This window comes from Hemitrygon akajei, chromosome 22 (genome assembly GCF_048418815.1).
Source record: "Hemitrygon akajei chromosome 22, sHemAka1.3, whole genome shotgun sequence".
Taxonomy (NCBI): domain Eukaryota; kingdom Metazoa; phylum Chordata; class Chondrichthyes; order Myliobatiformes; family Dasyatidae; genus Hemitrygon; species Hemitrygon akajei.
In genome coordinates, this window is record NC_133145.1 from 801,673 (window position 1) to 826,951 (window position 25,279).

Genomic DNA, 25,279 nt, shown 5'->3' on the forward strand with positions numbered 1-25,279 from the left:
ATCCCATTTATTGACTATCGAAATTGAGTTACTAATCAACATTGATTATAATTTCCTTTGGTAAGGGGTAAAATTTCACTTTTATCCCAATTTACTTTATACCCTGATACTTTCCCATATTCTTCCAATCTAAAAGATAATCTTTGCAAAGATTGCAATGGGTTTGTTAAATAAATCAAAACATCATCAGCAAATAAATTAATCTTATATTCTTCTTGATTAACTCTAAAGCCCCCAATGTCTGAATCTGTTCGAATTAATTCAGATAATAGTTCTATTGCCAATACAAATAAAGCAGGTGATAATGAGCAGCCTTGTCTAGTTGACCTTGTTAAACAAAATGGTGTTGAAATCTGACCATTTGTAACTACTTTAGCTTGAGGATTAGTATTTAAGGTTTTAATCCATTGTATAAAAGATTTTCCTAACTCATATTTTTCCAATACCTTAAATAAAAAATCCCATTCCAATCTATCAAATGCTTTTTCTGCATCCAAAGCAACTGCCACACTCATTTCCTCTCTTTTTTGTGCCAAATGAATTATACTAAGTAACCGGGTTATATTATCCATTGATTGTCTGTTTTTAATAAAACCTGTTTGATCCATATGTATTAATTTTGGTAAATATTTAGATATTCTATTAGATAAAATTTTTGCTATTTTATAATCTGTATTCAACAAAGAAATAGGCCTATATGATGTTGGTTTTAAAGGATCTCTATCTTTTTTTGGCAATACAGTTATGATCGCTGTTAAAAAAGATTGTGGGAGTTTATGCATTCTTTCCACTTGGTATATTAATTCCATAAAAGGAGGAATTAATAAATTTTAATTTTTTTATAAAATTCAGGAGGAAAACCATCTTCTCCTGGGGATTTATTACTCTGAAGTGATCCTAAAGCTTCTTCAACCTCTTTTAATGTAAAGGGCATATCTAATCCTTTCTGTTCTTCCAAATTTAATTTTGGAAGGGTTATTTGTGATAAAAATTTATCTATCTCAGCAATCTTATTTTGTGATTCTGATTGATATAGTTCAGTATAAAAAAAATTTAAAGTTTCATTAATTTCTAAAGGTTTATAAGTAACCTTATTTACACTTGTTCTAATTGCATTTATTGTTTTAGAAGCCTGTTCTGTTTTCAACTGCCAAGCAAGAATTTTATGTGATCTTTCACCTAATTTGTAACATTTCTGTTTAGTTCTCATAATTACTTTTTCTGTACGATATGTCTGGAGTGTATTATATTGTAGTTTTTTATTAACAAGTTGTCTTCGTTTTTCTTCTGTCATATATCTTTGAGATTCTTTTTCTAACTTTATGATATCTTTTTCCAATTGATCTATTTCTGCCATGTATTCCTTCTTAATTTTAGATGTATAACTTATAATCTGACCCCTTAAATATGCTTTCATCGCTTCCCATAATACAATTTTATCCTCAACTGAATGTAAATTTGTATCCAAAAAAAATTGAATCTGTTTTTTCATAAGATCACAAAAATCTTGATGTTTTAATAAAATTGAATTAAATCTCCATCTATAAATTGACTCCTCCTTATCCATCATTATCATTATCAAGGGGGAATGATCTGACAGTATTCTTGCTTTATATTCCACACTTTTCACTCTATCTTGAATATTTTTTGATAATAAAAAAATCAATCCTTGAGTAAGTTTTATGTCTATTTGAATAAAATGAATAATCTCTTTCTCTTGGATTAATTTTTCTCCATATATCAATCAGGTTTAAATCTTTCATTAATGATAAAGTTAGTTTTATTACTTTTAATTTTGTAGCAACTTTAGTTGACCTATCCAAAACTGGATCTAAACAAAAATTAAAATCTCCACCTATTAATATTTTATCATGTGCATCAGCCAAGTTCAAAAAAACTTCTTGTATGAATTTTGCATCATTTTCATTTGGTGCATAAATGTTCATAAAAGTCCATAATTCTGAAAAAAATTGACAATGTATAATCACATATCTCCCCACAGAATCAATTAATACATTTTGTATTTTAATTGGTAAAGATTTATTAACCAAAATTGCAACTCCTCTGGATTTTGAATTAAATGAAGCTGCAATGACATTTCCAATCCAATCCCTCTTTAATTTCTTATGTTCTGTTTCTGTTAAATGTGTTTCTTGTAAAAAAGCTATATCTCCTTTCATTTTCTTAATATATGTTAAAACTTTTTTCTTTTCACAGGTCCATTAATTCCATTAACATTAAAACTTAAAAAATTAAGTAAATTAATCATTCATAATACCTTGGGAACTCTTTAAAATTCTCCATGTTGCTATGAGTTTCTCCCCAACCATCCAGGCAAAAAAGAAGAAAAATAGAAGAAAGATAACTAATATATAAGAAAAAAAAACAAAGTACCCCCCACTAATGTTGCGAATAAAAAGAACACAACATTACCCCCCCCCCCATTTTACGGGTCATGGCAATCGCCATGATTGTACACGTGAAACTCGCAGCCATCGATCAGGAGCTCCTCCAGCTCCCCCGCAAAAAAAAAAAAATATATTAGTGAAGAAAACAAAGAAAATAATTACTCCCAATTAATACTCCTCAACTTTTTTTTTATAAATCTCCGTCAAGTCCAACCTTGTTTCAGTCTTCATCATTAGTCCATTTCATTTCTATAATTCTTTACTCCTCTTTGTGGACATCAGGTATTTCTTGTACAAATTTCTCCGCTTTCCGGTAGTCAACGAAAATTCTTCTTTCTTCGTTATCCAGGAAAATTATCAATTTTGCTGGATAGCTCAATAAAAATTTATAGCCCTTTTCCCATAAAGATTTTTTCACTGGATTAAATTCCTTCCGCCTCTTCAGAAGATCGTAACTTATGTCTGGATAAAAAAAAACTCTATTCCCTTCTATTATCAATGGCCCATTTCTCTTTTTAGCACCTTGAGTAGCTGCCTTCAAGATCATTTCTTTATCTTGGTACCTTAAGCATTTTATCAAAATTGATCTTGGATTTTGATCTTGTTGAGGTCTTGGTCTTAAAGCTCTGTGTGCTCTTTCAATTTCAATTACTTGGCTTCCTTCTTTCATTTCCAAAATTTTCGGAATCCATTCTTGAAAGAATTTTATTGGATTTTCTCCCTCTGTACCTTCCATAAGACCAACAATTTTGATATTATTTTGTCTACTAGAGTTTTCAAGCGCATCTATTTTTTCCAACATCCGTTTTCTTTCTATTGTCCAGGCAAGATTATTGTCTTCTATCTTATCTATTCTTTCAGTGTTTTCTTCCACTTTTACTTCCATCTCTTTAACTTTATTATCCATCTTCTTTTGTTTTTACACCACATTATCAAGTGTATTCTGCATCCTTCTTATAGCTTTTAATTCATTCATAATATATATCAGGATATATTTTATGTCTCCTTTAATCTCCTCCTTCTTTTCCTCTTCTTCTTCCTCTGAATTTCCCAAAGAGTCTGATTCCACTTCCGATTCACTTCCAATTTCACTTCCAGCCGTAGTTGGGATTTGTAGTTTTGTTAATATCTGTTCATGCATACTTGTTTCTTCACGCATGCGTTGTTCTTGCCGTTTCTTCTTAGAGACCGCTGACATTGCTGCAACTTCCTGTCCTGCATCATCAGAAGTGCCATGCACTTCGCTGGGAGGAGATCCAACTTGAGTCCGAGGCTTTGCTGAGACGGTTAGGCCTTTTTCCCCGCTGATTTGCGCAGTCTTCGAAGTAATAGCTTTCTTCTGTTTCGGTTTAGGAGCCTTATCAAAAGATAATCCTGAGTTACTTATAAATAGTTTCTAGTAGATATTTGTTAACTCTTCTTCATTTAAACCCTATTTCATTACTTTTTATGAGGGAGCTGGATTCCCAACGTCTCGATCCTATGTCATCACGTGACGCCCCCCATACCATTATTGTCTTATGAGGAAAGGTTGAGTGAGCTAAGGCTTTTCTTTTTGGAGAGGAAGATGAGAACAGACCTGATAAAGATGTATAGAAAGGCAGCATCCATTATTAAAGACCTCCAGAGCCCAGGGCATGCCTTTTTCTCACTGCTACCATCAGGCAGGAGGTATAGAAGCCTGAAGACACACACTCAGCGATTCAGGAACAGCTCCTTCCCCCTCTGCCATCCGATTCCTAAATGGACATTGAATCTTTGGACACCACCTCACTTTTTTTAATATACAGTATTTCTGTTTTTGCACATTTAAAAAAATCTATTCACTATAAGTATACTGTAATTGATTTACTTTATTATTATTTTAATTAATTTATTATTTTTTCTCTGCTAGGTTATGTATTGCATTGAACTGCTGCTGCTAAGTTAACAAATTTCATGTCACATGCTGTGATAATAAACCTGATTCTGATTCTGATAAGATAATAAGAAGCAGTGATAGGGTGGACAGCCAGTACCTTTTTTCATGGGGTGGAAATGACTAGTGGTAAGAAAGCATCATTTTAAGGTGATTGGAGAAAAGTGTAGTGTGGATGTCAGATCAGAGTTAGGTGTTTTATACAGTGGGTGATGCATGAAACGCAATGTCAAGAGTGGTGGTGGAGGCAGATTTCTAGTTGGGGGTCAACTGGAAATCATCATCAAGGACATGTTGGATATTGATGTTTTTGATCCTAGCTTCTTTCCAAAGTCAAGAAAGAGGCACAAAACTTCTTGTTTTACAATTGTTTTATTAAGCGGAGGTAGAACAAAGAGAATCGGAAATGGGAAGTAGCAAGAAGCTAATAAGAGAAGAAAAAGAAGAAGCAGAGGCGATGGGCCAACGTACTCAGCCCTTCTTGTACCATAGATAAGAGACATTCCATTTAAATTTGTCGGTAAGTATTAACCAGTCAAATAGCTCCTATTCAAATAATGCAATACAAAAGAAGCTTCCAAAATAATACAAAGAACTGTAACCACCAGGAACATACTGAGCATTACATGTATATAGGTAGTAATGTAAAATACAAGCAGCCATAAATTGTTAAACTGCAAAGAAAATAACAATTATACAGTCAAATCCAATATTCCCCATTGACTCTAAATGACATTTAGAATCATTACATCTGAAAATTCATAGGATTATGTCATAGTTAAGTAAATTAGTAGGCACATGAATTTGAACTAATTAATGATTACCCTTATACAAGTTTTTTTTAAAAAATGTAAATTTTGACAAGGCATAATAGGACTAATATTATGCCTCACAATATAAGACCATAAGATATAAGAGCAGAATTCGCCCATTTGGCCTATCGAGTCTGCTCCACCATTTCATTATGGTTGATCCAATTTTCCTCTCTCCCCATAACCCTTTATGCCCTGACCAACCAATAATGTATCAACCTCTGCCCTAAATATACATAAATAATTAGCCTCCATAGCCACCTGTGGCAATGAATTCCACAGATTCACCATACTTTAGCTAAAGAAATTCATTCTCATCCTCGTTCTAAAAGGATACCCCTCTATTATGAGGCTGTGTCCTCTGGTCTTAGACTCTCCCACCATAGGAAACATCCTCTTCACTCTATCAAGGCCTTTCACCATTCGATAGGTTACAATGAGGTCACCCCTCATTCTTCTGAATTCTATTGAATACAGGCCAGAGTCATCAAACGCTCTTCATATGACAAGCCTTTCAATCCTGGAATTATTTTCGTGAACCTCCATTGAACCCTCTCCAGTTTTACCACACCCTTCCTAAGATAAGGGGCCCAAAGCTGCTCATAGTGAGGCCTCACCAGTGCTTTATAAAGTTTCAACATTACATCCTTTCTTTTATATTCTAGTCCTCTTGAAATGAATGCTAACATAGCATTTGCCTTCCTCTCCACAGACTCAACCTGCAAATTAACTTTAGGACTCCTAAGTCCCTTTGCACCTCAGTGTTTTGTATTTTCTCTCCATTTAGAAATAGTCAGCCCTTTCATTTCTTCTACTAAAGTGCATGACCATATGCTTCCCAACTCTGTATTCCATCTGCCACTTCTTTACCAATTCTTCTAATCTGTCTTAAGTCCTTCCGTAGCCTCCCTACTTCCTCAAAACTACCTGCCCCTCCACCTATTTTCATTTTGTCTGCAAACTGCAACAAAGCCATCAATTCTGTCATTAGTATTGAGCTTCCTAGACTTAAAATAAATCCAATCAAGGAAATCCTACCCAGGTTGGTGTATTTTAACTGCTTCTTTACGAATATAATCAGCCATATTAGTTATTATCTGCAGACTCATTACGTATGTATTACAATACTCATTGCCTGTCACTGGTAAGAGAAGATCTAATGTCATATGACTTTGAAGAATTGAATGAATGAATAAATTGACTTTATTTCTTACATCCTTCACATACATGAGGAGTAAATATCTTTACGTTATGTCTCTGTCTAAATGTGCAATAGTAATTTTAAATAACTAGAACAGTCAATGTAACATAGATATACACTCAAATCAGCATGAGTTAATCAGTCTGATGGCGTGGTGGAAGAAGCTGCCCTGGAGCCTGTTGGTCCTGGCTTTTATGCTGCAGTATTGTTTCCTGGATGGAAGCAGCTGGAATAGATTGTGGTTGGGTGACTCGAGTCACCAATGATCCTTTGGGCCCCTTTTCCACACCTGTCTTTGTAAATATCCTGAATCATGGGAAGTTCACAACTACAGATGTGCTGGGCTGTCCGCACCGCTCTCTGCAGAATCCTGCGATTAAGGGAGGTGCAGTTCCCATACCAGGCAGTGATGCAGCCAGTCAGGATGCTCCCAATTGTGCCCCTGTAGAAAGTTCTTAGGTTTTGGGGGCCCCATATCACATTTCCTCAACTGTCTCAGGTGAAAGAGACAGTATTGTGCCTTTTCCACCACATACCTGGTGTGTACAGACCATGTGAGGCCCTCAGTGATGAGGATGCTGAGGAACGTAAAGCTGTTTACCATGTTGTGCATGGTGACTGTTTCACAAAGCAACAGCAGTGTTATTGCTTAACCCTTCTAAAGCTGCAGCAACATTTTAAATCTCTCTGTTAGTCCTTGCAGCACCATAAAATGGGAATAAAATTGTTACAAAATGAGCTCCTTCTAAAATGTCTCATTTACTTCTGCACTCAGAAGTAAAGGTAAAGTCTGTGTATGTATCATGGCAGGAAAGTTAACACTCCAAATACGTTTGTAGTAAGATCCTAACCAATTAGTGGAAGAGTGCCCTATTTCCTTACATAAAGTACATATTGTTCCATTTCTCATTACTAAACAGGAGCCTTGTTGAGCTGCAGTAATTTTCTGATGGCTATCATCAAGGAAATTTCTATATTCACTACCCCACTTAAGGGAATGTAAAGTATAAATGCACAAACTAAGCACTATTAGAATTGTATTTTCTGAACTCTAGCGAAAGGTAACTTCTAAAGTGAACACATGGGAAGATATATATTGACGTACCCAATGGTTAAAGGCATTAACAGCATCAGCAAATTAATATGATGCTGGCAAGTATACATATGAGTGATCTCAATTACCACACTGTCAGTAGGGAGAATTGGCAAAAATATAACAAATAATATTAGTATCTACTTGAGGTGCAGTGTAAAGGGGAACAAAATTGAAAACTGTGAGGACTATAGGACTGAAAGTGTTATATTTCATTACACGCAATATACAGAATAAGGTAGATTAGCTTGTAGCACAGTTAAGAACTGGCATGTGTGATGCTGTGGTCATCACTGGATTGAGGCTGAAAGAGGATTATAGCTGGGAGCTTAACATCCAAGGATACACACTGTGTCGAAAGGACAGGCAGCTAGGTCAAGGGGCTGGGATGATTCGGCTGGTAAAAAATGAAATTAACTCGTCAGAAAGGGGTAACATAGGATTGGAAGGTGTGTAATCATTGTGGGTAGAGTTAAGGAACTGCAAGGCTTAAATGACCCTAATGGGAGTTACATACAGACCCCCAAACAGTGGTAAAGAATTGGTCTACAAATTACAATGGGGTTAGAAAATGCATGTCAAAAGGGCAATGTTACAGTAGTCATGGGGTATTTCAATATGCAGGTTGATTGAGAAAATCAGATTGTTGCTGTGCCTCAGGAGGGGATTTGCAGAATGCCTAAAAATGGCTTTTTAGAGCAGCTAGTGGTTGAGCCCAATTAAGGATCAGCTGTTCTGGATTGGATGTTGTGCAATGAACCAAAATTGATTAGAGAGCTTAAGGTAAATAAACTCTTAAGGGACAGTGATCATAACATTACAGAATTCAGCCTGCAATTTGAGAAGGAGAAGCAAAAGTCAGATGTGTCTGTATTAAAGTGTAATAAAGAAAAATACAAAGGCATGAGAGAAGAACTGGCCAAAATTGCTTGGATGAACATTAGCAAGGATGATGGCAGAGCAGTAATGACTGGAATTTTGGGAGCAATTTGAAAAGCACAGGATAAGAAGCACTATTCGAAAGGCAGGATAATGCAGCTGTGGCTGACAAGAGAAGTTAAAGCCAAAGAAAGGACATATAATAGAGCAAAAATACTCTATTAAGCTTTTAAAAACCAACAGAAAACAACTAAAAAAGTCATAAAGAAGGAAGAGATGGAATACGAAGGTAAGGTAGCCAATATTAAGGAGGATACCAAAAGTTAGTAATGAACGGTACTTGATAAAGAACCCATGAAACTCCCAGTGGTTTGTTATGTGGTTTCTTAATCAGGATCCACTCACCACGAATCAGGGCGTGTCATCTTTCTGTTGGGTCACCGCAAGCAACAGAAACCTGTTCATTAATCAACATAACTCTTGACAAACACTCCCAGTGAAATGTGTTCCTTGATCAGAGTTTTTCCTCTGTGGTTGGCAGTGGCTTTCCTTCCTAGAATCTTGAAAACTGGTTCACTATTATCATTATATCCGAGTATCCTTGACACTTTGGGAAAATAATGTAGTCAAGTGTAAGAATGGGCCTGAACTTCAGATTCCATCACCATTAGGAGAATCTGTTGAACATCCTTTCCACTCCCGTGTATCCTAGGGAGTGTATTTGCTCTGCGTGGCAATGGTATGACATTCCTGAGTTCTTGTACTGGTTGACCATTTTTGATGGGAGTTTCTACATCCATAAGAAATCCTCGTTGTCTCCATAAGTTTCCAAAATTATCAACAACTCTAAAAGCATTATCAAGAATCCATGCAGTTATTAGCTGATCTTTACAAGCTTCAGTCAGACCTTTAAGTTTGCTTTGTGACCTTTGGAGGATAGATAATTGAGCAAGTAAAGCACATCATATTCATGCTGGTCTGCAGCTTCAGATACAGTCAGGACAACATCCACATATTATATGACAGTCGAATCAGTAGTTGGTAAGTCCTTCAGATGTTGTCTCAAAGCCATGTGATAGACAGTGAGATTGTTGAGGAGCCTTTGTGGTAGCCTCATCAACTAGTATTGTTGACCATCAACTGAAAACCAACCACGGTTGATATTCAGGTTCCAGTGGACCGGAACAGAATCCATTGGCCATATCAATAAATGTAAACCACTTATGTGTTGGCTTCAGGGCATTGAAAACAGTTGATGGATCTGTCCCTAGAGAAGTTCGCTTGTCAGTACATTGATAAGCAGCCTGGTAATCCACTGTCAGTCGCCTTTCAAAGGTTTCATTTTCAGTCCTGCATGTCTTCACTCCCTTGATCTTTATTGGAACGAGCTGTGACAAAGCTGCCAATCCTATTATTTCATCACTGTCATCATCTCTTGAGCTTCTGGAGGTCGCTGTAGTGTCTATATCATTTCCATCCCGTAATTCCTCAGAGATTGGATGGTGTTGCTGTCTGGGAGGACTGACTGATGTGAGAGGTGTTTCCCAAGGAGAAGCATCACTGGCAGAACCTCCCAGTAGACTGCAAGACCATCCACTTGAGGTCCTGCTCAGTTTTTTAATATTACTTCAGTTTGCTTCTTACCTCCATACAATGCACTTTAATTTGATTACACTTGTAATTATTTTTTCCTCTTATTTTCCCTCTAAGGGCCCTGGTGAGACCACACCTGGAGTACTGTGTACAGTTTTGGTCTCCAGGGTTAAGGAAGGACATCCTGGCTATAGAGGAAGTGCAGCGTAGATTCACGAGGTTCATTCCTGGGATGTCCGGACTGTCTTACGCAGAGAGGTTAGAGAGACTGGGCTTGTACACGTTGGAATTAAGGAGATTGAGAGGGGATCTGATTGCAACATATAAGATTATTAAGGGATTGGACAAGATAGAGGCAGGAAATATGTTCCAGATGCTGGGAGAGTCCAGTACCAGAGGGCATGGTTTAAGAATAAGGGGTAGGTCATTTAGGACAGAGTTAAGGAAAAACTTCTTCTCCCAGAGAGTTGTGGGGGTCTGGAATGCACTGCCTCGGAAGGCAGTGGAGGCCAATTATCTGGATGCTTTCAAGAAGGAGCTAGATAGGTATCTTATGGATAGGGGAATCAAGGGATATGGGGACAAGGCAGGAACCGGGTATTGATAGTAGATGATCAGCCATGATCTCAGAATGGCGGTGCAGGCTCGAAGGGCCAAATGGTCTACTTCTGCACCTATTGTCTATTGTAATATTGTTTTATTCATGCATTCAGTTAATGCAGAAATTTACTCTTCAGGCTTGTTACTGTCTCTATCATACTGTTTTTATAGTTTATCTCATGTTTCACATTTCTTCTCCAATCTATTAGTAAACTCCTTTACTCACCCCGTTAACTTTTTCAGTTGCTCATACATTCAGTCAAACTGACCACATGTTCATATCTTTAACTCACACATTCCAGTTTTTTTTCTTTCGTTCAGGCATTCTCTGAATTTTATCACACCTTTTTAATAAACTCAACAGATTATTCATCTAGATTTTTTTCATTAATCTTAACAAACAGATGTTTTATTCAGGTCAGAACTCAGTTTCATGGCTTTGGCTGTAGTCCGAATTCAATCTCGTGCAACACTTAATTTGTACATTTTTTTAAATCTCTATGCCACGATCCAAAATAATATTAGATTCTTGGTTTGCAAACTTTCTCACTCAATCACCATCTAGATGTTTTTAAGGATGAAATTACTACTGAAATATTTCACATACTCCACTGGCTATCATTAATTTAATCCAAGTACAATATTAATTTCAGTTCTTGTCTGTTTTTAATAATGTTTTTAAAAATAGCACCATAAAATAGTTTTCTCATTCTAGCACTTCCACCTGATGATGTATTGAAGCCAGAACTAATCGATTCTCTCAGAAAATTTTGAATCAAAGAAGCTATTACCTCCTTTTAAGCTTGGGCACTAAAAGCTTCCACTTCACCTGGGATTCTTCCAAGTCCTTAAATCTTCATAACAATCCTTGCCAACTATGGCAAATTGTTGGATTTGGATGTTTTTGATCTAAGGTTTGTACAGAAGTCAAGAAAAAGGCATAAAACGTTGCTTTACGATCATTTTATTAAGTTCTAGCAGAACAAAGAGAATTGGAAATGGGGAGTAGCAAGAGGCTAGTGGAAGGAAAAGAAGAAGCACAGATGATGGGCCACGTGCTCAGCCCTTCTTATACCATAGATAAGGGACATTCCTCTCAAATCTGTAAAAGAGTTAACCAATTAAATAGCCGCTATTCAAATAATGCAATGCCAAAGAAGCTTCTAGAATAATTCAAAGAACTGTAACCACCTAGGGGGCATACTGAACAATTAAATGTACAGTACTGTGCAAAGGTCTTAGGCACCCTAGCTATGTATATGTATGTGTCTAAGAGTTTTGAACATACTGTATATAGATAAATACAAGCAGTCATAAATTGTTAAAGTCCAAAGAAAGTACCAATTATACAGTTGAATACAACAGACAATTGGAAGCTTCAGCCGAATAGACTACAGGCATTAACTACCTTAAGGTAAATTGTGCCTGACTTACCTGTGTTCTTAATAAAGTCAAAGGGCATACATTTATTGGCTGAAGGCACAATGAAATGGGGAATAAACTCTGCAGAATTGGTCTATCCACTTGGTTTGAAGAGGTAAAAATGTTTTGATGACAACTAATGTGTGAAGGACAACAGACTGCGCAAATACAAAAGAGAATAAATAAATAAACAAAAAAACAAATAAGTATCAAGAACATGAGATGACGAGTTCTTAAAAGTGAGCCCAGTTCAGTTTTGGGCAAGTCAAGATGAGTGAACTTATCCCCCCTCTGGTTCACATTAGTGCACATGTAAAAACTACATGATTACTTTGAGAAAGTTCCATGTGGAGACCATGGCAATCAAGTTGGTAAAGGGATCCAAAGTTGACTTGTTTAATAGGAAGTAGACGGTGATAGTAAAGGATTGTTTTTGTGATTGAATATCAGTGCCATACTACAGTAATCAGTGCTGGGATCATTATGGTCTATGTAGATTAATAATTTAAATGTGAATATGGTAACCTGCCTCATGACTATCGTCCAGTAGCACTTACATTCACTGTGATGAAGTCCTTTGAGAGGTTGGTGATGGAACAGACCAGCTACTACCTGCAAAGTGACTTGGATCTGCTCCATTTTGCCTACCGGTACAACAGGTCCACAGTAGATGCCATTTCATTGGCTCTTAACTCCACCATGGAACATGTGGAGAGCAAAGATGTATTCATCAAGATGCTATTTGTTGACTACATTTCAGCATTCAATACCATCATCCCCTCAAAACTTATCAATAACTTTCAAGACCTTGTCCTCAAAACTGCCTTGTGCAATTGGATCCTCGATTTCCTCACTTGCAGACGCCCATCAGTTTGGATTGGTAACAACATCTCCACAAGCTCCATCAGCACAGGTGCACCACAAGGCTGTGTACTTACTCCCCTGCTTGACTCACTTTATATTTATGACTGTGAGGCTAAGCACAACTCTAAAGCCATATTTAAGTTTACAGACAGCACCACTGTTGTAGGCCAAATCAAAGGTGTTGCTGAAGCAGCATGTAGGAGGGAGATTGAAAATCTGGCTGAGCAGTGTCTCAACAACCTCTCATTCAATGTCAGCAAGATCAAGGCTGATTTTTGACTTCATAAGAAGGAAACTGGATGTCCATGAGAGTCCTCATTTGGGAGATCAAAGGTGGAGAGAGGCAACAACTTTTGGCATGTCATCTGAAACTTTGACAAGGTTCTATAGGTGTGTGTTGGGAGAGTACACTGACTGGTTGTATCACAGCCTGGTATGGAAACACCAATTCCCTTGTACAGTAAAGCCTACAAAAGTAGTGGATACGGCCTAGTCCATTACCGGTAAAGCCCTCCCCACCATTGAGCACATCTACACGCTATCATAGGAAAGCAACAAATATCATCAAGGACCTTCACTATCCAGGCTATGCTCTCTTCTCCTGTCAACCATCAGGCTCTTGAACCAGAGGAGATAACTTCACTCATCTTGACTTGCCCACCACTAAACTGGGCTCACTTTCAAGAACTCTTCATCTCACGTTCTTGATATTTATTTATTTATTTATTGTTTGTTTGCTTATTTATTCTCTTTCATATTTGTGCAGTTTGTTGTCCTTTACACATTAGTTGTTTGTCTGCCCTGTTGTGTGCGATCTTTCATTCATTTTATTGTGTTTCTTTGATCTACTGTGTATGCCCACAAGAAAATGTATCTCAGGATTGTATATGTATGTATCTTAATAATAAACTTGAATGTGGAAAATATAATTAGTAAGTTTTCAGATAACAGAAAGGGTTGTATTAGTTAGTGAGGATAGTTAGAGGCTTCAGAACAATATTGATCGGTTGGTAAAATGGGGAAAGCAGTGATAGATGGGACAATCTGTGTGAGGTGATGCATTTTAGGAAAGCTAACAAAGATAGGACGTAATCAGCGAATGACAGAGCTTCACAGTATGAGAAATAGAAAGACCTTGGGATACACATTCAAGGATTGCTGAAAATGATATGTAGATAAAGTGATGAAAAAAGTATGCAAGATGTCTGCCTTTATTAGCTGGAGCTTAGAATATAAACAAGGAAGTTAATTATGTAAAACATTCCTTAGGTTACAAGTTAAGTACTTAAATGCAGTTAGAGTGCAGATGGGATTTTCTAGTCTGTTGCTTGCAATTGAGTGTTTCTGTTATGAGGAGGGATTGGATTGGCTGAATCTGTTGCCTTAGAGTGGTAAAACCTGAGGTGGACCTAAAAGGTGTACAAATTCATAGGGAGTTCAAATTGGCTAAGGTGGTGCTTGAAAAACAGCAGATATTTAAGGCAAGGGATAAGATATTGAGGGGGTGTGAATAAATTCTTCCAACCAGAAGGTGGTTGAAGTTTAGAATGCACTGAGTGAAGGTGCTGGAGGTAGAGCTGCTCACATGCTAATGGTATCTACATGTGCACTTTGAGATTCAAGACTGTTTCATGTCATTTCCTGTACACAAGTATAAAGGAGAACAAAATAATTTGCTCCAGATCTGATATAGCACAAAACCTAAAAAAAATAAAGAATACAATAATTATAAAAATACAATAAATATAAATACATAAGATAGCTCATATACATTGATTGTATGCCCATGAAGTGATGCTAGGCACATGAGTGTCTGTACATAAGGTGACTGACAGGAAATAATAAAGTAGTGGCGCTGGGGGTGTGGAGGGGTGGGTTAGTGGGTGCAGGTGTTGATCAGCCTTACTGCTTGGGGAAATAATTGCTTTTGAGTCTGGTGGTCCTGGCATGGATGCTATTTAGCCTCCTCCCTGATGGGAACAGGGTGGGTGGGATCCTTCATGATGTTACTGTCCCTTTTCTGTATATAATACCATAAAATATAGGAACAAAATTAGGCCATTCTGCCTATTGAGTCTGCTCCACCATTTCATCATTACTGATCCAATTTCCCTTTCAGCCCAAATCTCTTTTCTCTCCCCCCCCCCCCCCCCCCCCCCCATAGCCCTTCATGCCCTTGATGGCAGCTGGGCAGACACAGGTGATTTATTGGGCAGCTTTGACTACCCATTGTAGGGCCTTCCTGTCTGTCACAGTGCAGTTTCCGTACCAAGCAGTGATGCAACTTGTCAGAATGCTCTTCACTGTGCAACTGTCGAATGATGGATGGATGCGCATAGTCCAATTCTCTCTAACCTCTTCAGAAAGCAGAGTTGTTGGTGAGCTTTCCTGACTGTGTAGGATATCCGGGACCATGAGAGTTTGTGTGAGACTGCTTGCGGTTTCTATATCTGTGTTGCCAATACAAAGGGGTGCAAGTTCTCCTCAAGTCAATAACCATCCACTTCATCTTGTTAAAGTTAAGGAAGAATTTATTTGACTGGCTCCAGTCTCTGAGCTCTTCCATCTCCTCTCTGTAGGCCCATCTCATCATTGTAGGTGATGAGCCGCTTCAATGTTGTGTCATCGGCGAACCAGACAATGTGATTACTCGGCTGTTTGGCCATGCAGTCATTTGTGAGCAGAGTGTACAGCGGTGGGTTTGGTGCACAGCCCTGGGGGGGTGTGGAAGAACCTGTGTTGAGGATGATGGAGAGGGTGAAGCAGTTGTGCATCCTGACTTTTGAGGTCTATTCATTAGGAACCCAACACCCAGTTGCACAGTAGTGTATTAAGACCAAGGAGAAGGGGATTGTTCATCAAGGTCTGTGTGAATAGTAGTGTTGAATGTCAAACTGAAATCCTGAAACAGCATTCTGACATAATTGTCTTTGTTTCTTTGGGTGTCAGGGCCAGCTGCATGACAGATGCTATGGCTTCTGTCATACAGTGGTTCTGTTGGTAAGCGTACTAGTGAGTGTCCAACTTGCCACCAATGGAGTTTTTGATATGTGCCACTCTCAGCCATTTAAAGCACTTCATGATGATTAGTGTCAGTGCCATCAGGGGTAGTTGTTTACTTCTGAAGGTGTAGAGTTCTTTAGAACAAGGATGATGGTGGCTGATTGAAGCATGTGGGTTCAACAGCCTGGATGAGTGAAGTGATGAAAATGTCTGTACAAATATCCGTGCAAACTCCCCGAGTACTCGGCCTGGAAAATGTCTAGCCTGGCCACCTTACAGGGATTGACTCTCTGGAGAGCCCTTCTCCTGTTTGTTGCTGTTGCAAACTGTGGCTGCTGATCTCGAAGGGGGAGTAGCTTTCATGGCTGGTGTGATGTTGCATGCCTCAAAGCATGCATGATGTAGAGGAGGAGTCACTGGTATAGTCAGTGCTGTTTTGCCTTTTGTAGTCAGTAATGCCCTTGATGGCCAACCTCATACGCCGGGGATCATTATTAGACAGTGTACCTGAATTTTTTTGTGTGGTCTTTGTCCTTTGGATGCCTAAGATGAGTTTCTCCTGCAGCTTCAAGAGCTGTTCTATCACCGGACTTCAGTCGGGAGTGCACCTCTGCTTTCAGCCAGGACTTCTGGTTGGGCCATGAGATTACCGTTTTTGAGCAACCAATATCGTCTACACTTATTGATGTAGCCATTGACAGGTGAATCCTGAAGAATGGTCTCGGCCTGAAACACAGACTGTTTATTCATTTCCATATATGCTGCATGTTCCTCCAGCATTTTGTGTGTGGTGTGACAGATGGAGATATATTCCTCGAGATCTGTTTTCTCCATTTGTGGCAGCCTCCTTGAACATCTGCCAGTTAGTCCATTCAACACAGTCCTAAAGCATAGAGATTGGAGCATTAGGCCATACAGTGATGGTCCTCTTGACTGTTTTCTACATTTTCAGCAATGGTTGGGATGTTTGGGATTAATATTATGGAGATGTAGTCAGAGAGGCCAAGATGAAGGCGTGGGATGGCTTTATAAGTACCATGTCTGTTTATATAAATATGGTCCAGTTTGTTCCCCAATGGCCACAGTGACATGTTAGTGGGATTTGGGTAAAATGTCCTGCCTGTTAACATGATTGAAGTCTCCTGTAATTATAAACAGACTGTTGGGATATTTGCTTTGCAGAGAGCTGATGATACTGTGAAGCTCTCCTCATGATTCTTTGGTGTTCATGCTTAGGGAGATGTAGATAGGTGTGATGAATATAACAGTAAACCTCATGAACAAGTAGTGTGACCACCATTTAATTGTACGATGTTCAGTTGACCCAGATTAGGGACTGATAACTACAAGTGAGCTTGTTAATGAATGTACACATTCCACCTCCTTTGAATTCTCAGGCCACACAAGGTAATGACCAAGTGCTGGGAGATGGTTGGCATGTACATGATGGGCCAAAGGGCCTGGATTTGAATGGAGCCCAGCCTGCAGCAAGGGATAGGACTGTACTCAGTGTGGTGGTGGGGGAGGATTGTACAGATTCTGGCAGGTTAGTAACAGGCCAAGCGGTCTCCCACAGTGTAACGCCTCTTCTGTCCCGCAGGTGCAGCTCCCCGGATGACACTCTGCCCATCGCTGGCAGCCTGGCCAAGCCTGAGCGGCTGGAGAAGGAGAACGAGCGACTGCGGTTGAGTGCCAATGCTCTGCGGTTGCAGATCAGTGAGGAAAGGCAGCGCAAAGAGGCAGCAGAACAGGAGTGTGCGGCCGTATTGGCCGAGTACTCGGAGCTGGAGCGGCGACTCTGCCTTATGGAAGGCTGCAAGGCACGGGTGCAGGAGCTGGAGGCTGAGTTGTTGGAGCTCCAGCAGATGAAGCAGGTGAGGCAGTACCTAATCAGTAGCGACGATCCGCTGGCTGACGCCCTGCTGGAACCGCTTACAGCCGCCCCCGAAACCGACGACTCTGCCACCTTGCCACTCGCTCCTGCTGATGGCCCACTGCGCGTGTGCAAGAGCAGCAGTGACACAGCTTTGAACACCCTGGTCACGCGTGATGACGTAAGCCGACACGAGGGCAGCTATGCCCTGCACGCCAACAGTGTGCGCAAGCGAGGAATGTCCATTCTGCGCGAGGTGGATGAGCAGTACCACGCCTTGCTGGACAAGTATGAGGAGCTGCTTGGTAAGTGCCGGCGCCACGAAGAGGGGCTACGGCACGCTGCCGTGCAGACATCGCGGCCTGTCTCCCGCGATGCCTCCTGCCGCGATTTCCTGCTCCTTGAGTGCCTGGAGGCCGAGGTGAAAGCTCCCGAAAAGGGTTTGAGCCTCAGCCAGCAGGTGGAGGCAGCTGACAAGCGGCTGAGCCAGTCCCAGCCTGAATACAAGGCCCTTTTCAGGGAGATATTCACCCGGATCCAGAAGACCAAGGCTGACATCAGCGCCTCCAAGAGTGTAACTAAGGCCACCAACTGAAAGGAAGCACACATTCCCATGGGGGTAAGATGGGTGGTGCTGTGTTTTTTTGACCACATTAGCGTTAATTGTTTAACCAGACCTGCTGGGCTTTCTATGACTGTTACTGAGTGGAATGAAGGGATACTATGCAATAAAGTAGATGCTTTCATAAAAAATGTAAATATGTATCCAGAGTAGGAAGGAGAAGCACTAATATAGGTTTTGATGTGATTCCTTCCCTCTCCTGATGCATAGATATTTGTTTTGAGATGTACTTTATCTGCCTTCTGTATTTGTCCACGGAGTTTCACAGCCCATTGTGTCTCCTCAGTTTTGTTGTTCCCCCCCATTATAAAGTTGCTGAAATCCAGCCATTCTTCCAGTGAAGTCTCAGTGGGCGAGGTCATGTAGGTGTTTGACCTTAGAGAAATATCAGCCAGAGATCTTGCTTTGGTCTTTTCTTTCTCCTCCATCTAGGCTATGGTGCTCTATTCCTCAGTTGCTGTTGGTACTTTTATTTTGCTAAATGTGCAATAGTTTGTTAGTCAGTATTACATACGTGCTGCTTCTCTCAGCCTGTGAGATTGATGTGCAATCTTTGGAGAGATTGCCTTGTTGAGAAAGTTTGCACTAAAATGGAGCCTGACCTCTCATCTCACTATATTGTGATGTTGTCTATAGAAATTTCTTTGTGGTTTACCTTTGTAGCAGACTTCAGCCCCAGGGAAAATGAGGGTTGGAGATGATCTGGTGAAGAATAGATATCTGAACATTGGAAAATTTGGCCCATAAGTTACTATTTAGTGCTATCCAACAAGTGGGCAGTTACAACTCCACAAACTTGCATCAGTTTCATGGAATTGGTTATCCTAGATGATGTCATGGAGGCTATTCCATTTTCACTGCTTCAGTGAAACTTCTAGTAATAAACGAGGATTTCATTCCACATTATTCCCTAAAGAGGGATGGAAAACTGGGTGATTCCTTTCCCAGGACTGCCCTTTCTCAACTTGTTTTTTAAAAGAATATTGGTTTCTCATCCTGGAGTACTTGTGAAAATGGTGGGTGCTGTCAAGTATGTTTTGGGGACCAAGGCACTAATTGTCAGAGTCAGACCACATAGTCAAAGAACAAAAAAACACTCTGACTCCCCCAGTAGCTATGTGATGCAAATCAAAATTAAGAAAGAGAGGAAAATGGCAGAGACATTCTCATGATCCATGTCTACTTCATTCCAGTTTCTGCTGGGTAAGTAGAGTTAACTGTGATGCATCCAGATTGCTAAACATTCAGTATGAATTGGGATTATTGAGACATTGAGAGTCAGTTGCATGGAACCCAGTCAGCTGAAGATGGGAGAGATGGCTTTGGTAAGGATCTCTGGCACTGATCCTGCTTCTGCTCCATCTTGTGTATGCAGGCTTTACATATTTGATAAGTGCCAAAACATATGCATTTTTAACTAGAAATGTAACCTCAAATGTAATATTAAACTTTTCCTTTAATAATTTGGACATTAAACAAGCAATGTTACTGTTACCACTTGGTGTGCTGTTATTTGTATTCTTGGTGTTGAATGAATTCATGCAACTTCACACACAGCTTTGTTCCACATTTCTCCTCCTTGTTCTACTGAAGGCACAAGCAACTATTGTTCCAATGACTCTAAATTGGGACATGCATGCTTATTTCCATCCTCCCTCATTTCCCCACAACATTTTCACCACCAGTAAAAAATGCTTTATGATAGTCCTACTTCATCCTGTGCGATGTTGATTATTATTGGAATTGAGCCATTGATTTCAGCTCAGGCTGGAAGTAATAGATTTAAATCTATTATTTAAATATACTCTATATGTGGACATTCAGAGAACCCATGTACTCTAATTTTATTGGATTCTGCATTCTGAAATTTCACATCAACTGGTTCACCCTCTTCTGCCTGGAAAAAACATCGAAATCTCAAACTGATGTATCAAATGCAATTACATAAATGCACATTGATTTCAAAATCCTATATTTTTAACATGGTATTTCTTAATCATACATTCCAAAGAAATTTCCCCTCTAACACCAAACTGTATATTCATTTCTCTCTTCCTCTTGAACTGGTAGATGCTTGGTGGATTTCCTGTCACCCAATCTGAATAGTCTGTGGAATTTTGGAAGATGACAACCATTACATCCAAACCCACATTCCTTTAAACTCATGTCTTTGGTTGTGCCAGTATGCTAGTCTGAGAAACTACATGAAAAGTACATCAGTAGACCAACAATGGTGAATAACTGAAAATTTATTGTCTCTCAGTCCCTGTAATTTCTCCCAAAAAATAGTCTTACTGGTTGATTCTACTCCTCATTTACTATTTGTGGAATTTCAGAGCTTTCTGTAATGACAGGCATAAGATATTTAATCTCTCTCTGCCCTTTACTCAGCTCTCAGTAAGATGTCTTTTACTTTCATCATATGAATATACTGTAGCTAGGCTTACAGCACTTTTGACACAATATTAGTTTGATCTAACATTTAGATATGGTTATCTCATAGTTCTGTATTTTCCATTAAAGGGAAATATTATTTGTAAACTGTATATTAGTTGAGATTTTCACCATTGCCTGCCTAACTAATGTTCTTTGCATTTACTTTACCAGAAGCCTTTAAGATTTGTTTTATTCAGTTTTAAGAGCCCAGTTTCATGCTGAAATAAGTAACTTCACTTTTTTATATTAAAAAGTTCACAGTGGTCTCTCTTTCCTTATGTCCCTTAACTACCAAATCACCTGTTAATTCTTTCTCAGTACCAGGTCTAAAATAGACTATACCCTCATTGATTCCTCAATATGCTGGTTTGAAAACCGTGAAATCACTCTCCATATTATTTGCTTCCCATCCAATAATAGTCCAGGTTGCACAACCCTTTAATTTCCTGAATGATTGATCCTACACCTTGCATCACCACCAATGTCTGGGGCCTATAAGCAACTCCCATTCTGTCTGCCCTTCCTATTACTGAACTCTTCTAAAATGGACTGTGTGTGATTTTCTCAGCCAATGTTTTTTCCTTCTACCTTTATTTCACTCTTTTAATATCCAACCTGTTTTGTGCTTTTTTATTCATTATACCCATTTTACTAGGTTATTCAACCTATTAGCTGCATTCTGGCTCCCAGCAAACCATTTGTTCACTCCCTTTCCATTTCTGCTGCAGTCCTGCAATATGTTCTTTCTCACATGTCCATTCTCTGTTAGTTCTTTTTCCCTCTCGCCTGCAAATAAAAAGTAATTGGCATACAAACATCAAGTCTTTGGAATGTGGGAAAAAATGGAGCACTCAAGGAAACCCTCACAGTCACTGTGAGAATATGCAAACTCCACATAGACAGCACCTGAGGTAGGAATGGAACCCTGGTCACAAGCTGGAAGGTAGCACCACCATCTGCTTGCTTAATCATGCTAATTCTCTTCTAAAAGTAGATGCAAGTCAGCTTAAACTTGAGGGATCACATAAAGGAAGTATGCAGTACGACAATGTGTAACCACCAGAGGTTGGTAAGGTTCTTGTAGAAATAGTTTAACCGATTTTGGTTAAGTTACTTCACCAGTACTCTTGGATTGTGACCAGTGAACTGAATGTGGCTCAAATACTCCAATATCAGGTGAATTTGAACAGAGTAACATGAGAACCTGTCCCACTTGCCAGGGCTTGTTGCTGGAGACTGGTCACTGAATTACTTCATGTTCTGAGTCTCATCTCCAGAACAAACATGGAGAATGTTGAGAACAGCAGCTCAGGTAATATCACCAGCAAGAGAAACTAAATGGTTCAGGAGGGCAGATCACCACCACTTTCTAAGGACAATTATGGATGGCCATTAAATGTGGACATATGATTTGAAGTATCCATCCCTTCAATGAATGTAGAAAGATACAAAATTGTTTGATATAGTGGACGGGTTGATAGTGGACCGTTGTTCGTGTGACCAATACTATACTACAGGAATTTGTGCACCTTACACATGAGTCCCTGCATCTCCATACAGATGACCACTGATTTTGAACTCGATCCTCACTGTAAAATTCAAATCCAGTGTTGCTTTGGGTTCCAGAGAGCTGAGAAAGTAACAGCCAACAAGTACAATGCTTTGCATAAAGAGTGAAGAAAACATTTATAAAGATGTTGTCATGATAGCTCGAGGGACTGAGGAGAGGTTGGACAGACTAGGACTTTATTCCTTGGAGCACAGGAGACTGAGAGGTGATCTTGTAGATCTTTAGAAAATCATGAGGTACATAGATAAGGGTGAATCCACTCCATCTGTTTCCCAGGGTTGAGGAATCAGGAACTGTAAGACTTGGGTTTAATGTGAGAAGGGAAAGATTTCACAGGAACTTGAGGGGCCACTTTATTTTACACATAGACTGGTCAATATGGGAATGAGCTGCCAGCAGAAGTAGGTGAGGCAGGTACAATAGTGGACAGCTACATGGATAGGAAAGGTTAGAGGGAAATTACCTAAATACAGACAAATGGAACTAGGTTAGAAAGGCATCTTGGTTGATGTGGACCAGTTAGGCCAAAGGGCCTATTTCTGTGCTGTAAGAATCTCTGACTCTTACCATTTTCTATATACAACAGTATAGGAGATATGATTAGTAAAACTTAAGTAATAAAGATTGGTAGTGGTGTAGATAATGAAGAGATTAATCTTAGACTACAGGATGATACTGATAATTGGTAAAATGGCAATGGCAGATGGAAGTTAATCCAAATATGTAAGTGGGAAGTGTTGCATTCTGGGAGAACCAGTAAGGGTAGGTCATGGACAATGAATGATCCAACTCCAGAGAGCAATGAGGAACAGAGAGTTAATTATCAGTGTACTTTACCAGGATTGAAGGAGTAGCACAAGTAGATAAGGAGGTGAAGAAGCGTGGGGATACCTGTCTTCATTACCTAGGACATAGACGTAAAAACATTGCCAGACCACAGATGGATGTCGAAAAGAGCTGAGCTGTGCTCATGGAAGACCGGAGTTAAGCCAGATGCTTCAGGGATGCAGTCTCATGTGGACGGTGTGAGGCTGGTGGAGACCCCTGGCTCATCAGAATGGAGTCTTCTCTGAGTCAGGTTGCTTGTGAATGCAGCCCAAAGCAGATGGTAAACTCCACCTAAGGCTAAATACTGGCATGAGATCGATAGTCAACAAGTACTGTAAGGGAAAGTTGAAAATAATTGTGAAGAGAGAGTTCATGAGAGTGTGAAAACACTAAGAGGTCCCTGTGGAAGGTGTAGAGGTTGAGTTTGATGATTGGTGAATACTTGTATTGAAAAGTTAGCAACAAAGTGTGATGTGGAGAAAGCTTCTGTATATTTATAATTTTTTGTACATGTTTGTTTTGTCCATTTGTAAATACTTTTTATTCTTCACAACTTTTGGGCAGTATTGTGTCTTTTCACTTGGTTCTAAATAAAACTCCTTGCACTAACATGCTGTGAGGCTTACCATCTGTTTTTTTTCAACTGGTGACCCTCGTGGGCACACTTACCCACAGCTGATAGCAAGGTGTGACAATGGAATACTTTGTATTCCAGTCACCATGCCATGGGAAGAAGATGACTGCACTGAAGAGTGAAGGTTCACCAGGCTAGGCTTGGAATGTAAGACGTTGAAGAGGATGCTTATAGATGTGTACAAAATTATTAGTGGTAGATTGGAGGAAACTTTCATCTATAGCAGAGGTGGATAGAACCAGAGGAATCAGGTTTAAGGTAAGGAGAAAGCGATTTAGAAGGAATCTGGGGAAGCACTGTTTCATCTGGGGGGGGGGGGGGACGAGGGGGTTGGAATCTAGCTGAGGAGGCAGGAATTCTCAAGTTTTCAGAAGCATCATGAGAAAGCCTTGAATACCCAAGGCCAACCAGGCTATGGACCAAGTGCTGATGAAAGCGATTTGTATAGATGTGCACTCAATGTCTAGCATTGAAGAGCGGTTATTATTTTGTACGAGTGCAGTAGAAGGTGAGGCCGAGGGAATCCCGTTGTGCTCTGGCTGGGAGCAGGTAGGGTGTGAACATCACCTCCAGTTTATTAGGATTAACTTCCATCTGTATTACCATATAACCAACTGAATGACGAGGACAAGAGCAGAAAATGAATGGGTGTTGTGTGCTGTCTGCCTGCATTTGACCACTTCTTTCTCGCTGCTGCCAGTGGAAGGTGCAGGAATCCAAGTCCCATGCTTCAAGGTTTAATCATCTCAGTGGCTGTGGGTTTACTTTCAGCTGCGGTTTGATGTTTAAAATCCTCTGTTGAATGTGCTTTTTAGGGGGCTCTATGGTTTGATGTTTTGTGTGTTACTTTTTTACTTTTTGCTGTTTGTGTGATTTTTTTTTGCATGTCTGATGTATGGGGGGGGGGGGGTTCTTTAAATGGGTTCTCTGGTGTTCCAAGGTGAAGCTAGAGGTAAGGGAAAGGGAAGCACTGTTTGGAAAGTACTATTTGAACAAAACAAGAGTGTGGGAAAAGGGAATGGACCTTTGCAGGAAGCTTGGTGAGAGGAGGTGTTGTGGAGAGACCTGGGAGAGTCTGGACTTCAAATACCTGTCCCTGCAATGGAGTTGTTAAGAAAGGAACAAGTCGAGTCTTGAGAAAGTGAGAGGATGGAAATTAGCATCAAACATGATGACATTTGAGTTCTGCATGAGTGTATAAAGTAGCAGCAGCACATTCACCAGAGAAAAATAGGTGAAGGAGAAGACTACTGAGGCGTGATAAAAGGAATAATAAAATGTGTAATAAAATAGCATGTTTAGGCCCATGAGAATCATTGCTACTTCTTTGATTTGGAGAATGTGAATGTTATTGAAAGCAAAGCTGATGAACATGAAGACATGAGACCAGGTGATTTGATAGAACCATAGAACATTACAGCACAGAAACAGGCCTTTTGGCCCTTCTTGGCTGTGCCGAACCATTTTTCTGCCTAGTCCCACTGACCTGCACCTGGGCCATATCCCTCCAATATATCATCCTA

The 25,279-nt window shown here is 39.6% G+C and overlaps 1 protein-coding gene across 4 annotated transcripts in view; it reads left to right on the top strand.

The window, feature by feature from the left end:
- The window catches only part of LOC140714929 (cerebellar degeneration-related protein 2-like), a 126,193-nt gene that overhangs the window by 75,088 nt on the left and 25,826 nt on the right, over positions 1-25,279 (top strand). For all 4 annotated transcript variants that reach the window (XM_073026600.1, XM_073026602.1, XM_073026601.1 and 1 more), the window contains one exon: positions 17,394-17,971. In XM_073026600.1, coding sequence (XP_072882701.1) covers positions 17,394-17,971 — 578 coding nt within the window. The remainder of the gene's footprint in view (positions 1-17,393; positions 17,972-25,279) is intronic.